Here is an 18,800-nt window from a genome sequence, read left to right as displayed (position 1 = left end):
AGGATATAAATCTGACCATGTTTGAAAACTGAGAAAATTTTTGCATTAAATATGAATAGTGATAGTTTATATGATTACTAGAAGGAGAAAAAGATTATCATAGCTTGGTTCTATGTGAGTGGATATATGTATTTTGCTGCCCTCTACTGGGGATCAAAGAGTGATTTTTCAGTTAATCTCAAATGTGTCCAAGGTACAAATAGATTAGGACATAACAATATGCCATGATAAATTACAGAAATATTTCACCTTGAGATACCAATTTTAAAAGTAGGGATACTAAAAGTAATACGGCTTATATTCCACAGGTTTTATTCTCAGAATTCTCCATGCTTTTTCTAGTCCCCCAGGCTTTGCTCATTTTCATTATCTTGACGACTTGGTTATGCTAATGCCTCCTACTCTTTCAAATATGTTTATAATCTTTGCTTTAGATAAGTTTTCCCTATCGTCACATCTGTTCTATAAGCTTGGGCTGCAAATAACAAAATACCACTTTGGCAGTATACACTTATGTGTATACTTACAAAATACACTTATGGCAGTATAAGACTGATGGGCTTAAACAACAGAAATTAGTTTTTGCACAATTCCAGAGGCTAGGCGTTCAAGATCAAGGTAGTCTACCTTCCTGACTTGTTGATAAAGCCCTGTGTGATCACAGGACCTTTCCTCCATGCATGTAGAAAGATTTCTCTCTTCCTTTTCTTTACAAGGTCATCAGTCCTATAGGATTTGTTCCCTATCTTTATGGTCTCATTTAACCTACATTACCACCCATATGCCCTGTCTCAAAATATGGTCACATGGGGGTTAGGGCTTCCACATATGACTTTGGGAGGGACACAATTTAGTCCATAGCATTTTCCCCTTTCTTAGAATGTATTGGAATCACCTGTTTACTTACCTGCTCCTCATTACATATACACCTCTATGTTTATTGCAGCATTATTTACAACCATCAAATTATGGAAGTAACTCAAGCATCCACTGATAGATGAATGGATAAACAAGATGTGATGTACATATATACAATGGACTATTACCCAGCCATAAAAAAGAATGAAATCTTGTCATTTGCAACAACAATGGATAGACCTAGAGAATATTATGCTAAGTGAAGTCAGAGAAAGAAAAATACTGTATGATTTCACATATATGTGGAATCTAAAGAAACAAAATGAACAAACAGAAAGCAGAAACATACCCATAGATAGAACAAACAGATAGTTGCCATAGGGGAGATGAATGGTAAGATAGGAAAAATGGGTTAAGGGAAGTAGGAGATACAGGTTTCCAGTTACAGAATGAGTAAATCACAGGGATAAAAGGCACAGCATAAGGAATATAGTCAATGGTATTTTATTTTTAAATATTTTATTATTATTATTATTTATTCATAGAGACAGAGAGAGAGGCAGAGACACAGGCAGAGGGAGAAGCAGACACCATGCAGAGAGCCTGGGACTCGACTCAGGGTCTCCAGGATCATGCCCTAGGCTGCAGGCGGTGCTAAACGGCTGCACCACCGGGGCTACCAGTCAATGGTATTTTAATAGCATTGTATGTGACAGATAGGAGCTACACTTGTGGTGAGCACAGTATAATATATAGATCTGCTCAAACACTATGCTGTACACCTGAAACTAATATAACACTATGTGCCAACTACACTTCAATTAAAAAAAGCAAAAACAATAAAAAACAAGCGTTGGGCTGACTCTGCTCTGCTACTGAATGACTTCAGTCCCCTCTAGGGTCCACATCAAAGTTGTAGAATGACATATCAGTTAAGCTAGAAATTGATCAATAGCCACTCCTGGGCCAGGAAGCAGGTGCTGCACCTATCTATGTGAGTAGCATACTACTGGAATTTCTAAGTTTTTATTTCAGATGGACATGTTTTTAAAGAATAGGGTAAATAATTTAATAAAGTATACCCATTTTATAAATGACCATGTGTTGTGGATATAGTACTCAACAGTTAATATTATGTATAAAAAAGAAACCACTGCAAACAAGCCTGTTGTACAAAACTTTATTGAACTTTGAATAACAAGCATGTAACAAAATTTAGAGCATGATTAGGATGAAATATCTCAAATATGTTCCTTACAAAAGCAGTAAGTACAGTACACAAAGACTGTTCATAATATTTTAAAGTATCTAAAGTGCTAAAAATATCAAGACATACTAGGATCTGTGGAGTTACCTTTCCTTTCAACTAGAGCATTTATTCCCATAAGCTTTGCTACAATAAAAGTTAACATAATAGGAACATACACATATAATAAGTGAAATGGAAAATGAAGGCATACAACAAACATTCCAATTACAAAGCTAATGTGAAGAATGGAGTCTTTTTAGTATTCCTGAACCTGCATTTCCTTTGAACATATTGATGGGGTACAATGAAACTTTCTTCTAACATGTTTTTAATGTTACACAATTATGACCACTCCCAATGTAATCAATACTTTCTTAGCATAATCATTAACCGAATTTGAGAATTTGCTAATGTACTTTAAGAAACACATTCATCTCATTCAGAGGTGATATTCAAAACACTGAACGACCAGCAGTCCACTGTCCCTACCCAATAAGCAGACAATGGAGTAAATGACTGGTATGACAACACTGTCTGTCCCAGCTGAGTATCAACCCTGATGTTATTTCCAACAACACCAGACACATGTTTTGGCTAATGTACAAGCATGTGCTATGAGATATGAAACATGAAATTCACAAAGACATGAAATTGAACTCAAATACTCTGCTGCATGGAGGCTGAATGTGAAATATTTCACAGTGACTGGAATTGACTGGCTAACAGGCAATGGTGGGGTTTTTTTTATATTCAACTTTGATTAAAATAAATGGACTTAGAAGAAACCCTTGAGATTTAGTTAATGCTACTAATCTAAAGGCTCTGAATTACTGCAGAGCCTTTAAAATCAGTATATGTGAACTTTTATATATTTTTCCTTAAGAAAAAAATAATAATAAAAACACCGAGGTACTTTAGTTTCTTTTCAAGGGATTACTGTTGTTATCTTCCTGAGATGCAAAAGACCATAAAAGAAAAGCACCATGCCTAGATTGCTGAATGAGGCATCAGACACTAATAGTTTGGTCCTTTTCTAAATGGATCTCTTCCAACAATTACACTAAAACATAGTGAGGGATCACAGATGCCAGGGGGTCCTGGTTGCCCTTGGATTCCGGGTTTTCCATGATCTCCATCTTTGCCTGGGAGACCTGGATCTCCTGGAGGACCTTCTTTGCTTATTCCAGGAGGGCCCTCTGGACCTAAAATGGGACATGAGCAATATATGAACAGAGGAGTTTGGTTTTTTTTTGATATAGCTGATTCTGTAAGAAACTTAAACTGAAAAAAAAATTTTTTAACATATTTGCACAAATGTGAAAAGAGGAGAGAATCTCTTGCTAATTCTATATACCTTCCACTTGGAAAAAAACTATGCAAAAATAATCCATAATTTTCATAAAGCTGGGCTAAGCTATATCAATACAGCAATCACCATGCTGATGAAGACACTGAGCTAGCATCCTAATATTTTAATTGGTATTGCCTAAATTTCCAGCATATCTTCTGCCAATATTTTTATAAATTAGCAAGTGAATAGATCAGTAAGCTAAAACTCAACTAACATCACTGTTGTGCCATATTTACAGTAAGATGACTATTTTTATTATACACATTTTTAAAGTTTCCACATTTAAATATATAGTCATTACCATGATATAATTGTGATTAATATATACACACAGGTGTTATAGCACTAATTTGTGAACCATTGACTAATTAGTCTAATTAGTTCAATTAGTATGCTCAAAGGAAGGACAGTTAACTTAGGATACTGGTCTTTTAAAGTTGATTAAACAAAATAACAAAATATTCAGGTTTTGAAATGGAGCAGAGCAGTCTGAGGAACTTTCTACTACTAATTATTCCGGTTACTACTACTCAGAAACATTTATTTAACACTTAACTACAACTGTAGATATTGTCTCAAGTATTTTACATAAAAACTGTTGAATTCTTTGATCTACCCAAAAGCTTCATGAGGTAATAACATCTAAAATAATAACAGGGAGTGCCTGAGTGGCTCAGTCAGTTGAGTGTTTCACTTCGGCTCAGGTCATGATCTCAGGGTCCTGGGAGAGAGCCAAAATGGGGCTTCCTGCTTAGTGGGAAGTCTGCTTGTCCCTTTGCCCCCCTCCCCTCATGCTTTCTCTCCCTCTCACATGCTCTTTCTCTCTCTCCCTCAAATAAAATATTTAAAATAAATAAATAATAAATAAAATAATAATAGTACACATTTATTAAAAACATGATTGTTATTTATTCACTGTTCCAAAAGCACTATGTATTAACTCATATCATTTTCTAATAATGTCATGATCCAGGTAATATCTCATCACCATTTCATAACAGAAATGCTGGCATAACCAAGTTAAATAATACAGCTAGCAGGGGGTGACTTAAGAGTCTACCATTACAGTTATTCTGCTTCCTTGAGAATCATAAGACTGAACAGTGATACACGCTAGATAAGCATGGGTCACTAAAACCATTCAATAACTAGTCTACAGAGTAGTCTTCTAAAGCATCTAAATGATAAACAAGAGAAAATCTTGAGTGATTCATGAATATGATAGAGGAAGAAAATTCTAGGAGTTAGAGCTTAATGTGTTGAATGCAACTCATTCAAAAAAGTAAACAAATGTCTTGATTTCAAATTTCTTGACATAGATTTGTGATGATTTTCTTAAAGCCAAATGTGCAGCAACATTTACAAGCATATAGCAAGTCTTACCTGGGGGACCAGGGGGACCCTGTTCTCCGGGGTACCCAAACCCTTGGCTTCCCTTTGCCCCATTTCTTCCTGGTAGGCCTACAGAGTGTCAAAGATGAGAGTAAGCTTACTTTTCCTATAAAATCACTTCCTCCTAGATTGTTTCTTTCAAAGCTGTTAATACACACATTGAAAGAAAAAATAAATCTTTTAAAAATAGCTTGCCATTTATTATTATAATTTTTGAAGCAAAGATTACCAAAATTATCAGTGATCTGGAAATATGTAACAAGATCTAATATTAAAAAGGAAAATGGTTTGGGATTATTAGCCCTTTCTGTTTATTACTTTGAACATCTAAACTGCTCACATAATAGTAAATAAAAAGGAAAGAATTATCAACTGACATTTTACATAAACATTCTAAGAGAAGTAAGTTGTGGGCTATTAGGAAGTTTGGTTGCAAAACATGATTTTTCCTGTAAGAGAAAAAATCTTTCCGATAACACAACACAAGTTACTAAAGTCAAAATAAAGGAAATAGTGTTTGGACTTTCTATTTAAAGACCTTCTTATTAAAGACTCAGGCAAAATCTCCAAGTGCATAGTCAAAATTTCTAATTTATAATTTCACAAGCTTCAAACTTTAACCTTTCTCTACTTTAGAATATTGCTTTAAGAAAATAAAACAATTGCTTTTTAACTAGTTGACAAAGTTTAAAGACTTTGGAAGACAAAAGCTTTTTTTGTCATCATAAAAACAAAGATGAGCTCTTGCCTAATTAAATCAGTTTAGAGTGTAGGTACAAAAAACTACCCTTTCTTGTTCATTTGCTTATGTATATGAAGTTAAGTACCTTTTAATCCTCTGGCACCTGGACGTCCAGGAGCACCAACTAATCCAGGAACACCATCTCTTCCTGGTAAACCAGGAAATCCTCGAGGACCTTCTGGGCCTATGGGACCAGGTGGCCCAGGTATACCAGGGGAACCATGTTGGGACTGGCAATGATCACAACTTTGAATTCTTCCACTCTGAAGTAAGACTGGTAGCTGAGCTTAAAAACAAATAAGTCCCACCCCTTACGTTTAAATGGTGAATGGGCATTACTAACATTTCTAATCATTTTTCACAATTTACAGAGGCTTATCTGTTGACCAATAATTTCACTTCTAGGAATTTAACTCTGGAAATACTCATTGTTCTGTGTAATCATTTTATTGTAGCAATTGCTTAAAATGGGAGGGAGAGTGAAAGCACCCCCCAAAAAGAAATTGGCAAATTATAGACATCCATATTTATGAATTTAATGACCAGAATTATGTCAGAGAAGAAAATTTAATTCCATGGTGAAATAACGATAAATTGTTTTATTGAAAAGATTATAAAAGAGACATATCATTTCCATCTTCATAAACTACCCATCTAGAGAAAAAACAGATTATAAATGTCCTTTATGTTCTTATCTTAATTATATCTTTTATTATTTCTACCAAGAATCTGTATGATTTTAGTAATTTTAAAAAGTTATAAAATCTGTTTGAGACTTACCTCTTAATACATCGGTGCAAACTTGTCGAATAAACTGTTCCGAAAATTCTCTCCCCTGCATCAAATTATTAGGGGTTATAACATGTACATACTAAGTAAAAAGCAATGAAAACATAAGAACTGAGAAAGAAGCAGAATACGTACGGGCTTCCCATCTAGTCCTGGAGGTCCCTGTGGACCTGCTTCCCCAGGCTGCCCCTGGGGGCCCACAGGCCCCATTAGGCCGTCCACCCCAGACTCTCCTTTTGGTCCAGTGGCACCTCTGACACCAGGCTCCCCCTTCTCACCTCTCTAAAATCAGAATAAATCTTTAAAAGTTCTATTTAAATATTTCAGAAGGTATAATTGCATTGCAAAATTCCTTAAGGATATGAGCATATGAATATATACATGTATATATATAATGTACATTATCCAGGGAACAGCTGCGAAATGCTACTATTGATCAGAAGGGAAATTTCACATCATATTAAACTGTCATTTATTCACCCATCCACTCAACTCCACAAATATCCTCTATTTATTGAGTGTATTGTGTAGGCAATACATTTAATGTGACACAAGCCTGTTCCCAAAGAGCTTAAATTCTAGAGAGACAAATACAGAAACACGATATTCTCTGATGAAATATATGCAGGACAAAAAGGAAAAAACTTAGCTCCTAATCTAGAAGAAGAACCATTAATATTCACAGATATGTAACATTTCATAACTAATTGAATGAATCTACATATTAAGAAAATCACTAAGAAATGAACTTGAAAGGCATTTTCTGTTTGTGATGTCAATAGCTAGATTTATACAGTATTGAAAATGCAAGCAATAAGGACTGAAATAGAGCATAAGACACAAAGAAACATACCTCTCCTTTCATACCATGATGGCCTTGAATTCCCTTAGAAAATTAATAGAAAAAAAAACTATAATCAATGTGCGAGGTACAGTACTAGAAACATGGCATGCACCTTTTACCTGACATTTTATCAAACTTTAGTTTTCAATTTGAAAAGTACTGATAGAATTTTTTTTTTAAGATTTTATTTATTTAAAAAAAAAAGATTTTATTTATTTATTCATGATAGTCACACAGAGAGAGAGAGGCAGAGACATAGGCAGAGGGAGAAGCTGGCTCCATGCACTGGGAGCCCGACGTGGGATTCGATCCCGGGTCTCCAGGATCGTGCCCTGGGCCAAAGGCAGGCGCCAAACTGCTGCGCCACCCAGGGATCCCTGAAAAGTACTGACAGAATTAGTGAGAGAATTACATGTGATACTGTTTTTGCCTTTTTAAAGGAAACTAATGACAAAGCAATATGCTAACTGGATAATATAAAAATGTTCATTTACATAACTGTTTCATTCTTGAGTACTACTTATAAAAGATGAGTTAAAGCAAAAGATGCCATCAAAAGTGATTAATAGGGAAGAAAATACCTATGTGTCCTATGCCTAAACCACTCATTGCTGATAATTCAGAGGTTAGAAAAGCAGTGTGAGATATGCTCTGGAATTCTTCCCAAGTAATATAGACACTGATGAGCCCACACAGGAAACTCGCTCACTGTTACAAGCACTGAATGCATCTGGATGGCTCTATTAAATTATTTCCTACTCTTCTCTCACATATTCATTCATTCATATTCAATGACAAATTACAGAGATAAGGAAGAAATTAAAATTTCAGGAAAGGCATTAAAATTTCCCATTTTTGAAATTCATTCACTCAGGCTATAAAGTTACCCAATATCAGTTGAGGGACAAGGGTAGAGCTTGCACATTCACAGATAGGATTTCATTATTCAACTTTATAATTAAAAATTGGTGTTCCACAATTCAATATAAAATTTAGTGTATAACATTTCACACAATGAATTTTGAGTTTGAATATTTAATTTGCTGCATCTCTAGGTTCCTTGAACATGTTTACCCTGATGAGACCAAAGAGAAGACAAATTAGGTCTGGCAACAGACAGAGGCAGATTCTCAAATTAAAATGAGAGCAAGGGCAGCCCAGGTGGCTCAGCGGTTTAGCACCACCTTCAGCCCAGGGAGTGATCCTGGAGACCTGGGGTCGAGTCCCACGTGGGGTTCCCAGCATGGAGCCTGCTTCTCCCTCTGCCTGTGTCTCTGCCTCTCTCTCTCTGTCTCTCATGAGTAAATAAATAAAATCTTTAAAAAGTAAAAATATAATAAAATGAAAGCAAAAAAACCCCACTAAGTTTTCATATAAAAATAGTGAGTAAAACCCTGCAAGACTATTCTTTAAATATCGAGGTTTCTGAAAAAAAAACACAGGGGTTTTCCCTACCAGATGTAACCTTAGAACTGGAGCTCATGTAAGAGAAAAGACAGAAGAGATGAGTTCTCAGGACTAGAAATGAATTAGAGTCATCTGAGAATTCACTAGGATGATTTCATGAGCGAAAAACAAAACAGAGGCCAAGAAAGCACACACTGGCAGCACTTGGTAGGAGGACAGGTAACTAGTACTGATTATTTAAAGAGCCTGGGCCAACTATTCACTTGCTGAAAAGCAATAGTTGCTCTGACTCCCAGGTACTCCAGCAGGGCTCAGAGTTCCTGGTGGTGAGAAATGCACCATCCAACAAATTTAGGGCAGAAGCTTTCAGGGGAACTTGATTCCTGCCGAGGGATCAGACCGCTATTTTTCTTGAAAAGTGAGAGGAAAAAAAAAAAAAAAAAAAAACATGTTAAGGAAAATGTGGAGAGAGTGTCTTCTGAAAGCCAGGGACCTAGCTAAGTTGTGAGCTCAGACTCCACAGGAAATAGCCTTCTTTTCAGACAGTTATTTTAAGAATTTTTGGTGAAAGGCCTAGATTACAGAGGTTGAATGGAAGAAGAGGTGAAGATTCTCTTTTGAGAACAGCTGTTTATACATATTGTGTGATTAATTTAGGGCAACCAAGGGGATCAGCCTGCATTGCCAATGAGGGGAATGGGGACGTAGATGGTTGTGTCATCAAGAGGATCTGAGTCAAGTGGAAGAGCACTAAAATTAAAAGACACATTTTATTGAACATAGTTGCATGCAGGCAAACTTAGTCCATTTCTCCATTTCTCCTCTTAGTTATTTTTGCTCTTGTTAGTTTCTCAATTCTCAACTCTTCTGATTATTAGCACTCACCTTCCATCCTATATTGCAGACAACCTTGTGACCATATGCTTTCAGACCTCTCCCCCATGGTTTCTCAAATTTCTCCAGGTGAGGGACACAGAGACCCCTGTCTTTGAAGACATTACTCAGTTTTATCCTCCTATCTCCAGAACCAGATTAATTAGTGAATCTTTCTGTAATGTCACATTTGAAAGAGGTCTATCCCATGAGGGGACTCATATGTGCAGTTTTCCCTTCCAAGTGTGGCCCAAGTTGGATCTGAACTAAACTACTGGCAGTTCGGCAGCACACAAGCAACATGAAGTACAAATCACTTTTATGTGTCTTTTGGTGCAATTTAAATTGCACTGACTGAACTTGCAGGCCATATGGCAATCTCCCTGAAGCTCTACTTAATGAGGAGAGTTTAGTCAGGGAAGAAGCAAGACAATCTTACTATATATCTATTCTATAACACAGTCCCTCAAGATAGCATTTTAATACATCTCTAGTGTAGTAAATTATATCTCTGAGCACACAAGCAGGAAACAAGTACATTTCTCCACTACTTATAGGCTTCAACTACTCACATTGCAAGAAAGAAAATCAAGACTGAACAGTAGCTATATGGAGATACTACCACTGTATGGCAGTATCCATTGTTTCCATTTGCAAGTAACCCTCTCCCAACACCATCCAGTTATGTGATGTCATTTCATTGTCTATCAGAGAAAACAAAAATACCTGTTGCCCTGGAATTCCCTGTCTTCCATTTTCTCCCTTTTGGCCCTTTAAAATGTAATAAAAATTATTTATTAGCTTGCACACATACAATGCAATAACATATAAGACAAAACTATGTATTAAACTGTAGTCAAGAAGAAAGGTCACAAAAGCAGTGATGCAAATATGTAAGATGATGTAAGAGACAGAGGTTAGTCTCTCAGAGGAAGGAAAAAGAGTCAAACCTAACATTAACAACATGAAAATAATTTAAAAATCCAATGGCTGTGGACATTTGATTAATTTCTATGACATAATTATATTCAGTGTTGACTATACACATGCAAAGACAAGAAGACATCTTTAAAATAATTTTTAAAAATTAAAAATACACTACAAGAGTGGACTACTACTCATACATTTTAAAAAATGGAATCTTGCCATTTGTGACAACATGGATGAAACTTGAGGGCATAATGCTAAGTGAAATAAGTCAGACAGAGAAAGACAAATATAGTATGATTTCACTTATATATCAAATCTAACAAAATAAAACCACCAAACCAAACCAAATCACCCAACCTCATAGATACAGAGAACAGAATAATGATTGCCAGAAGGAAGGGGGGAGGTGAAATAGGTGAAGAGGGTGAAAAGATACAAACTTCCTGTTATAAAACAAAGCTGTCCCGGGGATGGGTGTACAGCATGGTTACTATAGTTAATACCATCAAATTGTATATTTGAAAGTTGCTAAAAGAGTAATTCTTAAGAATTCTCATCAAAAGAAAAAAAATTTCTAATTCTGTATGCCAATAGATGGTAACTCGACTACTGTGATGATGTTTCACAGTGTATCCACATTTTGAATCATTATGTTGTACATCTGCAATATAACTGACCCTTGAACAATGCAGAGGTTGAGGACACCAACCTCCCTCAAAGTTAAAAATTTGTGTATAACTTTTGACTCTCCCTAGATTTAACTACTAATAGTCCACAATTGATGAGAACCCTAACAATAGAATCCAATTAACACATATTTTGTATATGTGTTATATTCTATATTCTTATAATTTAGAGAAAAGCAAATGTTAAGAAAAATCATAAAAGAAATACATTTACGATACTGTACTGTATTTATTGAAAAAAACCTGCATATAAGTGGAAATGGGGATTCAAACCCACATTGTTCAAGGGTCAACTATATACTGTTAAATGTCAGTCATACTTCAACAGAAAAAGTATGTAAAAACATTTTAAATAAAGGTCTTTAAATCAGGACAAATAAGAAAAGAGGAAAATTAATAGAAACATAAACACATTTGTGCATGTAATAAATACACGGATATCCATTATATACAATGCAGGGTCCTAGCCCAGAAAGTACTACATCATCCTTATGTTAGACAAGATAATCAGCAATTTCTAGGAAAACAAATACCAAGATAATATCCATCAATGATCTAGTGATTTCAATTTAAAACACTCTTGAATCATGATTTATTCATTTATTTACTTAAGTGAATTCCCAATATTTATCGAATGACACCAATTTGCTGGCCCACAGGGACACCAAAACAAAGATACTATTACCTTCAAGATGCTTACTGTGATGGGAAAGATAAGCCAATATTTCAAGAATGATAAAAAGGCATACTTAAACACGTGGGTTGGATACTCCTGGAACACAGAAGGGCCATCTGACAGAAGGGGCTTTCTACAGGGTAGGGGAAACAACTCAACCCTAAGAGGCCAAAAAGAGTTATTAGTCAAGGAGGTAGCACCCTATGGGACAGACTTTATCCTGAAATGTGTGAGGCACCACAGAAGGATTCTTGAGCAGTGGATGTGTAGCTTAGTTACACATGCTGGTCGGAGCACGGGAGGAAGGAAGGCAACTGCACTCCAGGGGTCCAGTGAGGAGGACATCTTACTTAGATGACAGCAGTCATCTAAGACCCATGACAAGAAAGGATTAGGACAGTGTGGATGGGGAGAAGGGGCTGAGTTCCAAGTAGATTTAGATGTGAAACTGCAGGTGAAGAGAGAGGAGTCTGAGTTTTAAGATAACTTTCAAGATTTCTTCCTTCAGACCATTACCTAGTGCTTCCAATTACCAAGACAAAATACAGAGTAAGAGATGTTTTATGGGGAAAGGTGACAGGTTCTGTTTTGGACATAGTCATGTGCTTGTGAGACATCCAAACTCAGTACCAACAGGGAAAATTGGAATGTGTGTCTAGAGCTCACAGACACTTCCTTAAAATTCACCTAACTCCTAATTTCAAAAGTAACTTAAAGAAATCATAGTACTTGAATATCTCCAGTTAAAGATACTGAATCAACAGTTGAATAACAATTGTTGAGAATGTGACCTTAGTAGATTCTAACTCTACTATTACTTTAATTTGTAATTTCCCTTTATGCCTCCAGAAATTCTAGAGACACCCAAATGAAACATCCTTCTAAATCACTAGATCTCCCCAGCCTGATTTAATTTTTTCATATGATTCTCCTTCCATCTGTTAGTTTGAACTAATGTATTTGTGCCATAAGCCATTTCAAATCATTTCTGGAAACATACATACTTTCTGTAAATAAAGATATTAGAAATATGGAATAAAATCTGTATCTGTTCCGTTGAATCATTTGGCTCCCAAGTTTTCTTCAACAGTGAAGTGGAGATGAATCGTAAAATGAAATCTGATGTTGACAAGTTTAGAATACAAGCAGAAAGCTGGGACTGAATGCTTAGATGCTGATGGTGAAACAGGAAGGAGCTGGAAAAGCTACATAAGAACTAAAAAAACAAAGTCCTGCTTTTATTGCCAAGCAAAAATAAAGTCAGCAACATACCTGAATGCCTTTTTCACCTTGACTTCCTTTGTCCCCCTGAAAAAAGGCAGTTTAATGTCTATCATAATCTAGGATTTTCAGCATCCTTTCAAGTAAACATATTTTTTCCACAGGAAAGAAAAATATATGGCTTCACACAAATTCTGAAAGTGCCTTACATGCAGAAGCTGATTCCAAAACAATATTTGGGAAGAGAGTAAAACCCCATTATGTCAAAATGATGCTCTAAATAAACACTGGCTTGTGCTCTTACATTTGGAAGGAAAATTTACTACAATTTCTATTTTACCAGGTATAAGACAACTTTTCTATGTTGATCACCATCTGAGGTTAAACAAACATAAGACAATTCATTTTGACAATTGTTGTTTTATGAAATCAAATGAAAATCTTCATTAGGCCAGTCATAGCCACACATTATAGGACACAATGAAGTAACACATAATGCTGAAATGGTATTTTAGAAAACATAGGCTTCAAAAATGAATTTTGGGGGGAAAACCCATATTCCAGAATAGAAACACTCCTAGGATTTTTCAGCTAGAGGAGGCATTTGAGACCAGTTAGTTCATTGTCCATGTTCTTACAAGGACATGAATAGGAATGTAATGAATCCACATATCAAGAAAGATAAACACTTGCCCTAAGATGTACTTGGGCACTGTTTCCAAATTTCTCTTCTACCTTACCATGCTTTCTAGAGAGTTTTGTGTTTATAGCAAACAAAATATAGGCAATCTTTTAAAACATAAGTTTTGAACAAGAAATTTCTCTAAACATATATTCATAGTAGGTTTACTTAATATTCACTAAGTTTCTAACATTTAATCACTGTCAGGAGGGTCATCCCTGTCTCCGCAAGTATTGCCAGCTGCTCAGTGGAACAAAAAAGTCAAGGATCATACTGGTTCTAATAACCTAGGGGCCAAGTATATAATACATGAAAAACAGAAAAAATGAAATGGAGAAAAACTAAAACAGGAAGGGATATAAAGATGAAGACATAAGTTTGTATCCTTTCCAAAATAAAAGCCAATATATTTACTTTAAGCCTGAAACATCTACATTCGCAGTGGCATTGACTTTTTGACAAATGGGCAGTCAGTGGTGACTTAAAACTCCCAAATATTATGTATACAGATATAGCTTCAGGGTTCCTTTACTTGAGGAGAAAGAGAGAGACTATGAATCTAAAGTGTTGCTCTCTTATCTCACCAAAACATTTTCTATCAGCATACATGATTTGTAGTTTAAACTCCTTGAATTAATTTTAAGTGAAATTCTATGTAGTGTAATCATTCATAAATAGGAACTTCATGGTCAAACATTAGGGCTGTAATTTTTTTTTAACATTTTTATTTATTTATGATAGTCACAGAGAGAGAGAGAGAGAGAGAGAGAGAGAGAGGCAGAGACACAGGCAGAGGGAGAAGCAGGCTCCATGCACCGGGAGCCCGACGTGGGATTCGATCCCGGGTCTCCAGGATTGCGCCCTGGGCCAAAGGCAGGCGCTAAACCGCTGCACCACCCAGGGATCCCTAGGGCTGTGATTTTTATCTTTGTAGACTTTGCCCCAGTTTTGGTAAGAGTAATATTCACATTTTGGTAAGAGCCCCTGACATGGAATACTTGTCCTATAAAATTCTTGACTCACCCGGACAGACTGCAAAACCACCTAAATTTATAGGATATTACTTACGGATATGTTTACATTTTCTGACCTATGCGCTGCATCCAAAGCCTTCATCTAAGAGACAACACCTTTGTAGAGACATGAAAGATGCCCCAGCTATGGTCATAGGGTGGATTATATCATACGTATACCAAATATAAAGGTCAGCTTATCATTAAAAGTATGATCACAAAAGGAAGACTTCTATGTTAAAAGGTGATTAAAGTTAATTATATCTCCTAAATAACACATACCTTTTTTCCTTGAATTCCAGGTAAACCCAGGTATCCTGGTTCTCCTGGGGGACCTACTGCTCCTTGTTCTCCCTAGGTAACAGAAATTACATAAAGATTGCAGACCTACTGCTTATGAAAAACCCTATTGTTTTTATCTCTACATATATCTCAAATGTATAATTGATGGTTACAATTTAGATTTATTTACTACATTTAGAGTTATTACTACAGACATAGTAAAGAATGAAAAGTTGTTTTTTTTTTAATTATTTTTTTTTTAAAGATTTTATTTATTTATTCATGATAGTTACACAGAGAGAGACAGAGAGGCAGATACACAGGCAGAGGGAGAAGCAGGCTCCATGCAGGGAGCCCAACGTGGGATTCGATCCCAGGCCTCCAGGATCGTGCCCCGAGCCAAAGGCAGGCGCCAAACCGCTGCGCCACCCAGGGATCCCAAGTTGTTTTTTTTTTTAAAGACTTATTTATTCATAAGAGACACAGGGAGAGACAGAAACACAGGGAGAGGGAGAAGCAGGCTTCCTGCAGGGAGCCCAATGTGGGACTTGATCCCAGGATCACGCTGTGAACCAAAGGCAGATGCTCAACCACTGAGCCACCCAGGCGTCCCTGCCACTGTTTTTAAAACGTAATTTTATTTATTTTTATTATTTTTTTTTTTGGAGAGAAATGGGTAGGAAATATCAGAAAGGGAGACGAACATAAGGACTCCTAACTCTGGGAAACGAACTAGGGGTGGTGGAAGGGAGGAGGGGTGGGGGGTGGGGGTGAATGGGTGACGGGCACTGAGGGGAGCACTTGACGGGATGAGCACTGGGTGTTATTCTGTATGTTGGCAAATTGAATACCAATAAAAAATAAATTTATTATTAAAAAAATAAAATAAAATAAAATAAAACGTAATTTTAATTCTTATTTTTTTTTTTTATGATAGTCTCACAGAGAGAAAGAGAGAGGCAGAGACACAGGCAGAGGGAGAAGCAGGCTCCATGCACCGGGAGCCCGACGTGGGACTCGATTCCGGGTCTCCAGGACCGTGCCCTGGGCCCAAAGGCAGGCGCTAAACCACCGCGCCACCCAGGGATCCCTAAAACGTAATTTTAAATTATAAAATAGTACTTACTGTATTGATTTACCATATTTGTTTAATAAAATGCTAATCATTAAACATTAGTTTTCACAATTTTTATTTTCATAAATATTGATGTGAACATCTTTGTAGCTAAATTGTATATATACTTCTTTTTTTAATTCATACATGTGTAATATTATTTTCTTAGAAGTAAATTCTTGAGCTGTTTCTAGTGTAGATAATGTTCCACAACTTAATTCCTCCATTCTTCATCATCTCATAGGGATTATTTCCTTTATGAAATAAAGATTTCTTAAAAGTCTTACATAAGGAAATTTTCTGAAAGTTAGAATGATGATGCATCAGTGACATTTAGGTAATATCTGTAAGATATGGGATGGATCCTGTACTGGCTTCATGGTTTTTTGGTTTGAGTTTTACCAATAGATTTACCAATAATTCTATCACATTGACAAAGCCTACTCTCTCTTTTGTAGAAACAGTTTTGCCGTCTTTACTTACTATGCCCATTCCTGAGCTGCTGAATATTACTGTAGATTGTTTAAGGCTTGAAGAGAATTGAAAATCCTATTGAAATAAACATTAACCCTTTGGTTTGGAGGAAACTGGTATAAAGCGAGGTGAGTCCCCACTCTAAAGTCCCATCAATCAGCAAACAAAGGAATAGCACCACTTGTGGGAGCCAGACACACTTTCTTTCAGTTGTAGATGAAAGTAATATTCTCTGGACCAAAGAGGAAGTTCACATTAGTATATGGCCTTTACCGTTTCTAGAAAAATGAAGCCAAAGGGTATTTTATGTCTTTATTACCCAAACCATGACAAAGTATCCAAAAGACAAATGAAACTTCACATTGGCCATTTTCTTTCACATTTGTTAATTCTGTAATAAAGATAATCCTTCATATAGTGTAACTTTTCTTAAGGGATACAAAATGGTAATCTCATCAAATAATGAAGGGGATTTATAATTCTTTGAATATATTTCCAAAAGCATCAAATGATAATTACCTTTAGTCCAGAAGCCCCAGGCATCCCTTGAAGTCCAGGTTCACCTTTATTTCCCTGTCAATGCATCAAACCATTTGAATTTTTTTAAAATGTAGTCACAATATACCTGATATAGACACTTAAGGGAATATACTTAAAATAATTTTTACATTTTCAATTCTCTAACTGTTTGAAACATAGACTATGTTAAGCCTACTTATTTTTTTTAAGCCTACTTATTAAGAAAATTTCTTTTAGGCAAGGAATGAGTCCCCATATTTATAAAGCTTCTAAAAGCATGTTTTAAAGCTAGCAGCTCCAAGTAGTGGACAAGAGTCAAATCCTTAGTGACCAGTGCTAATTAGCTGGATCTCCATACTCCAGAAGCCAGAGCCATGTATTTTAATAACATCCTATACATTGAGAATCTTCATCTTTTCCCTGTTTCAATTTCTCAGGATGACTCACCTTTCAGTATGCAACTGACAGAATATTACCTTCAACTGTACAGTGGCTTTTTTGAAAAAATATGAACCAGAAAACATTTGCTTTGTGCTCTTTTTCAGGATTTGAGTGTAGTCCTTTCTAACAGAAGCTCAGAAGGCAAGACCAACTTGACAAGGCAGTGAATATAAAAGTATTAAAAAAGAGGTTGGATATATATATATAGAGAGAGAACATGTCTGCTGGTTAAGAAGGAGAGACTGTCAAAGATAGTGCTGGTTTTCAAAAATACTTTGAAAGCTAAAATCTCTACCTTGTCAATGTCTGGCAAAAGCAAAAGCCAAACAGTATACTAATAAGTAAAGGTAACCAACTTCATTTTCAGCTTTTGAAAATTTTCCCAGGTTCCTCAGGTTGAGAAACATATAAACACAATATTTGACTTAATTAAATACATTAATTAAGCCATAGAACATTTCTACCTAAACAACACACAACAGCATTAATTTAGCCATAGAACATTTCTACCTAAACAAGTGATTAAGTGGAAATTCACAGAGGTGACAAGACTTGCTGCAAGTTACAGGGTTTGATTGTTAGCATATCCTAATGTCATTTAGATAATAATATTCAAAACTAGAATATAGTATGGTTTAATGGCTTTTAAAAAATAAGATATTATAAACCAAATGAGTTTTCTAAATTTCTACCACAGAGTTTCAGCCTCATCCTTGCCCCATTTAATACAGCTTTTTTTGTGCCACTCTAAAATTCATACTAATTGACACTGAAGGCATAGTCTACAAACATGTTAGTTGACAAAACAAACAGAAATAAACTAACACAGAGGTAAGTCAACTATGGTCCATACGCTAAATCCAGCCCAGTGCATGGTTTTGTAAATCAAGGTTTGCCAGAACACATAGTAAGCCATGGCTGCTTTTGCAATACAATAGCAGAGCTGAATAGCTGTAACAGAAGCTATAAGGCCCTGAAAGACTAAAATATTTACCATCTTGCTATTTGCGGAACACCTGAGCTAACATACTACACGAAAAATAGCTGAAGTATCTCACTGAAAAGATTACATTTAAGAGGTATAATTTTAAGACTCTGAATCTCTTTTTAACAAAATAATTGCATAAGTACAAGATGAGAGAGAAAAGACTTTATAGTAATTCATATAAAAATAAACAAACTGATCCTGGAAAGAGCCACCTGCTTTCCCAGCCTTATCAGCAGAATCTACTCAAGTGGTGGATGCCATAGAGTATT

The 18,800-nt window shown here is 35.8% G+C and overlaps 1 protein-coding gene across 2 annotated transcripts in view; it reads right to left on the bottom strand.

Moving 5' to 3' along the window:
• Positions 1-2,024: 2,024 nt before the first annotated feature.
• The window catches only part of COL21A1 (collagen type XXI alpha 1 chain), a 242,471-nt gene continuing 225,695 nt past the window's right edge, over positions 2,025-18,800 (bottom strand). For both annotated transcript variants that reach the window (XM_077903578.1, XM_077903577.1), the window contains 10 exons: positions 17,103-17,156; positions 14,996-15,067; positions 13,070-13,105; positions 10,232-10,276; positions 7,235-7,267; positions 6,517-6,663; positions 6,373-6,427; positions 5,678-5,878; positions 4,842-4,919; positions 2,025-3,309 (listed from right to left, as the gene is read on the bottom strand). In XM_077903578.1, the coding sequence (XP_077759704.1) occupies positions 3,122-3,309; positions 4,842-4,919; positions 5,678-5,878; positions 6,373-6,427; positions 6,517-6,663; positions 7,235-7,267; positions 10,232-10,276; positions 13,070-13,105; positions 14,996-15,067; positions 17,103-17,156 (909 nt within the window). In that variant the 3' untranslated portion in view covers positions 2,025-3,121. The remainder of the gene's footprint in view (positions 3,310-4,841; positions 4,920-5,677; positions 5,879-6,372; positions 6,428-6,516; positions 6,664-7,234; positions 7,268-10,231; positions 10,277-13,069; positions 13,106-14,995; positions 15,068-17,102; positions 17,157-18,800) is intronic.

This window comes from Canis aureus, chromosome 7, assembly GCF_053574225.1.
Source record: "Canis aureus isolate CA01 chromosome 7, VMU_Caureus_v.1.0, whole genome shotgun sequence".
Taxonomy (NCBI): domain Eukaryota; kingdom Metazoa; phylum Chordata; class Mammalia; order Carnivora; family Canidae; genus Canis; species Canis aureus.
This window is presented reverse-complemented; position numbering and strand designations above follow the sequence as displayed.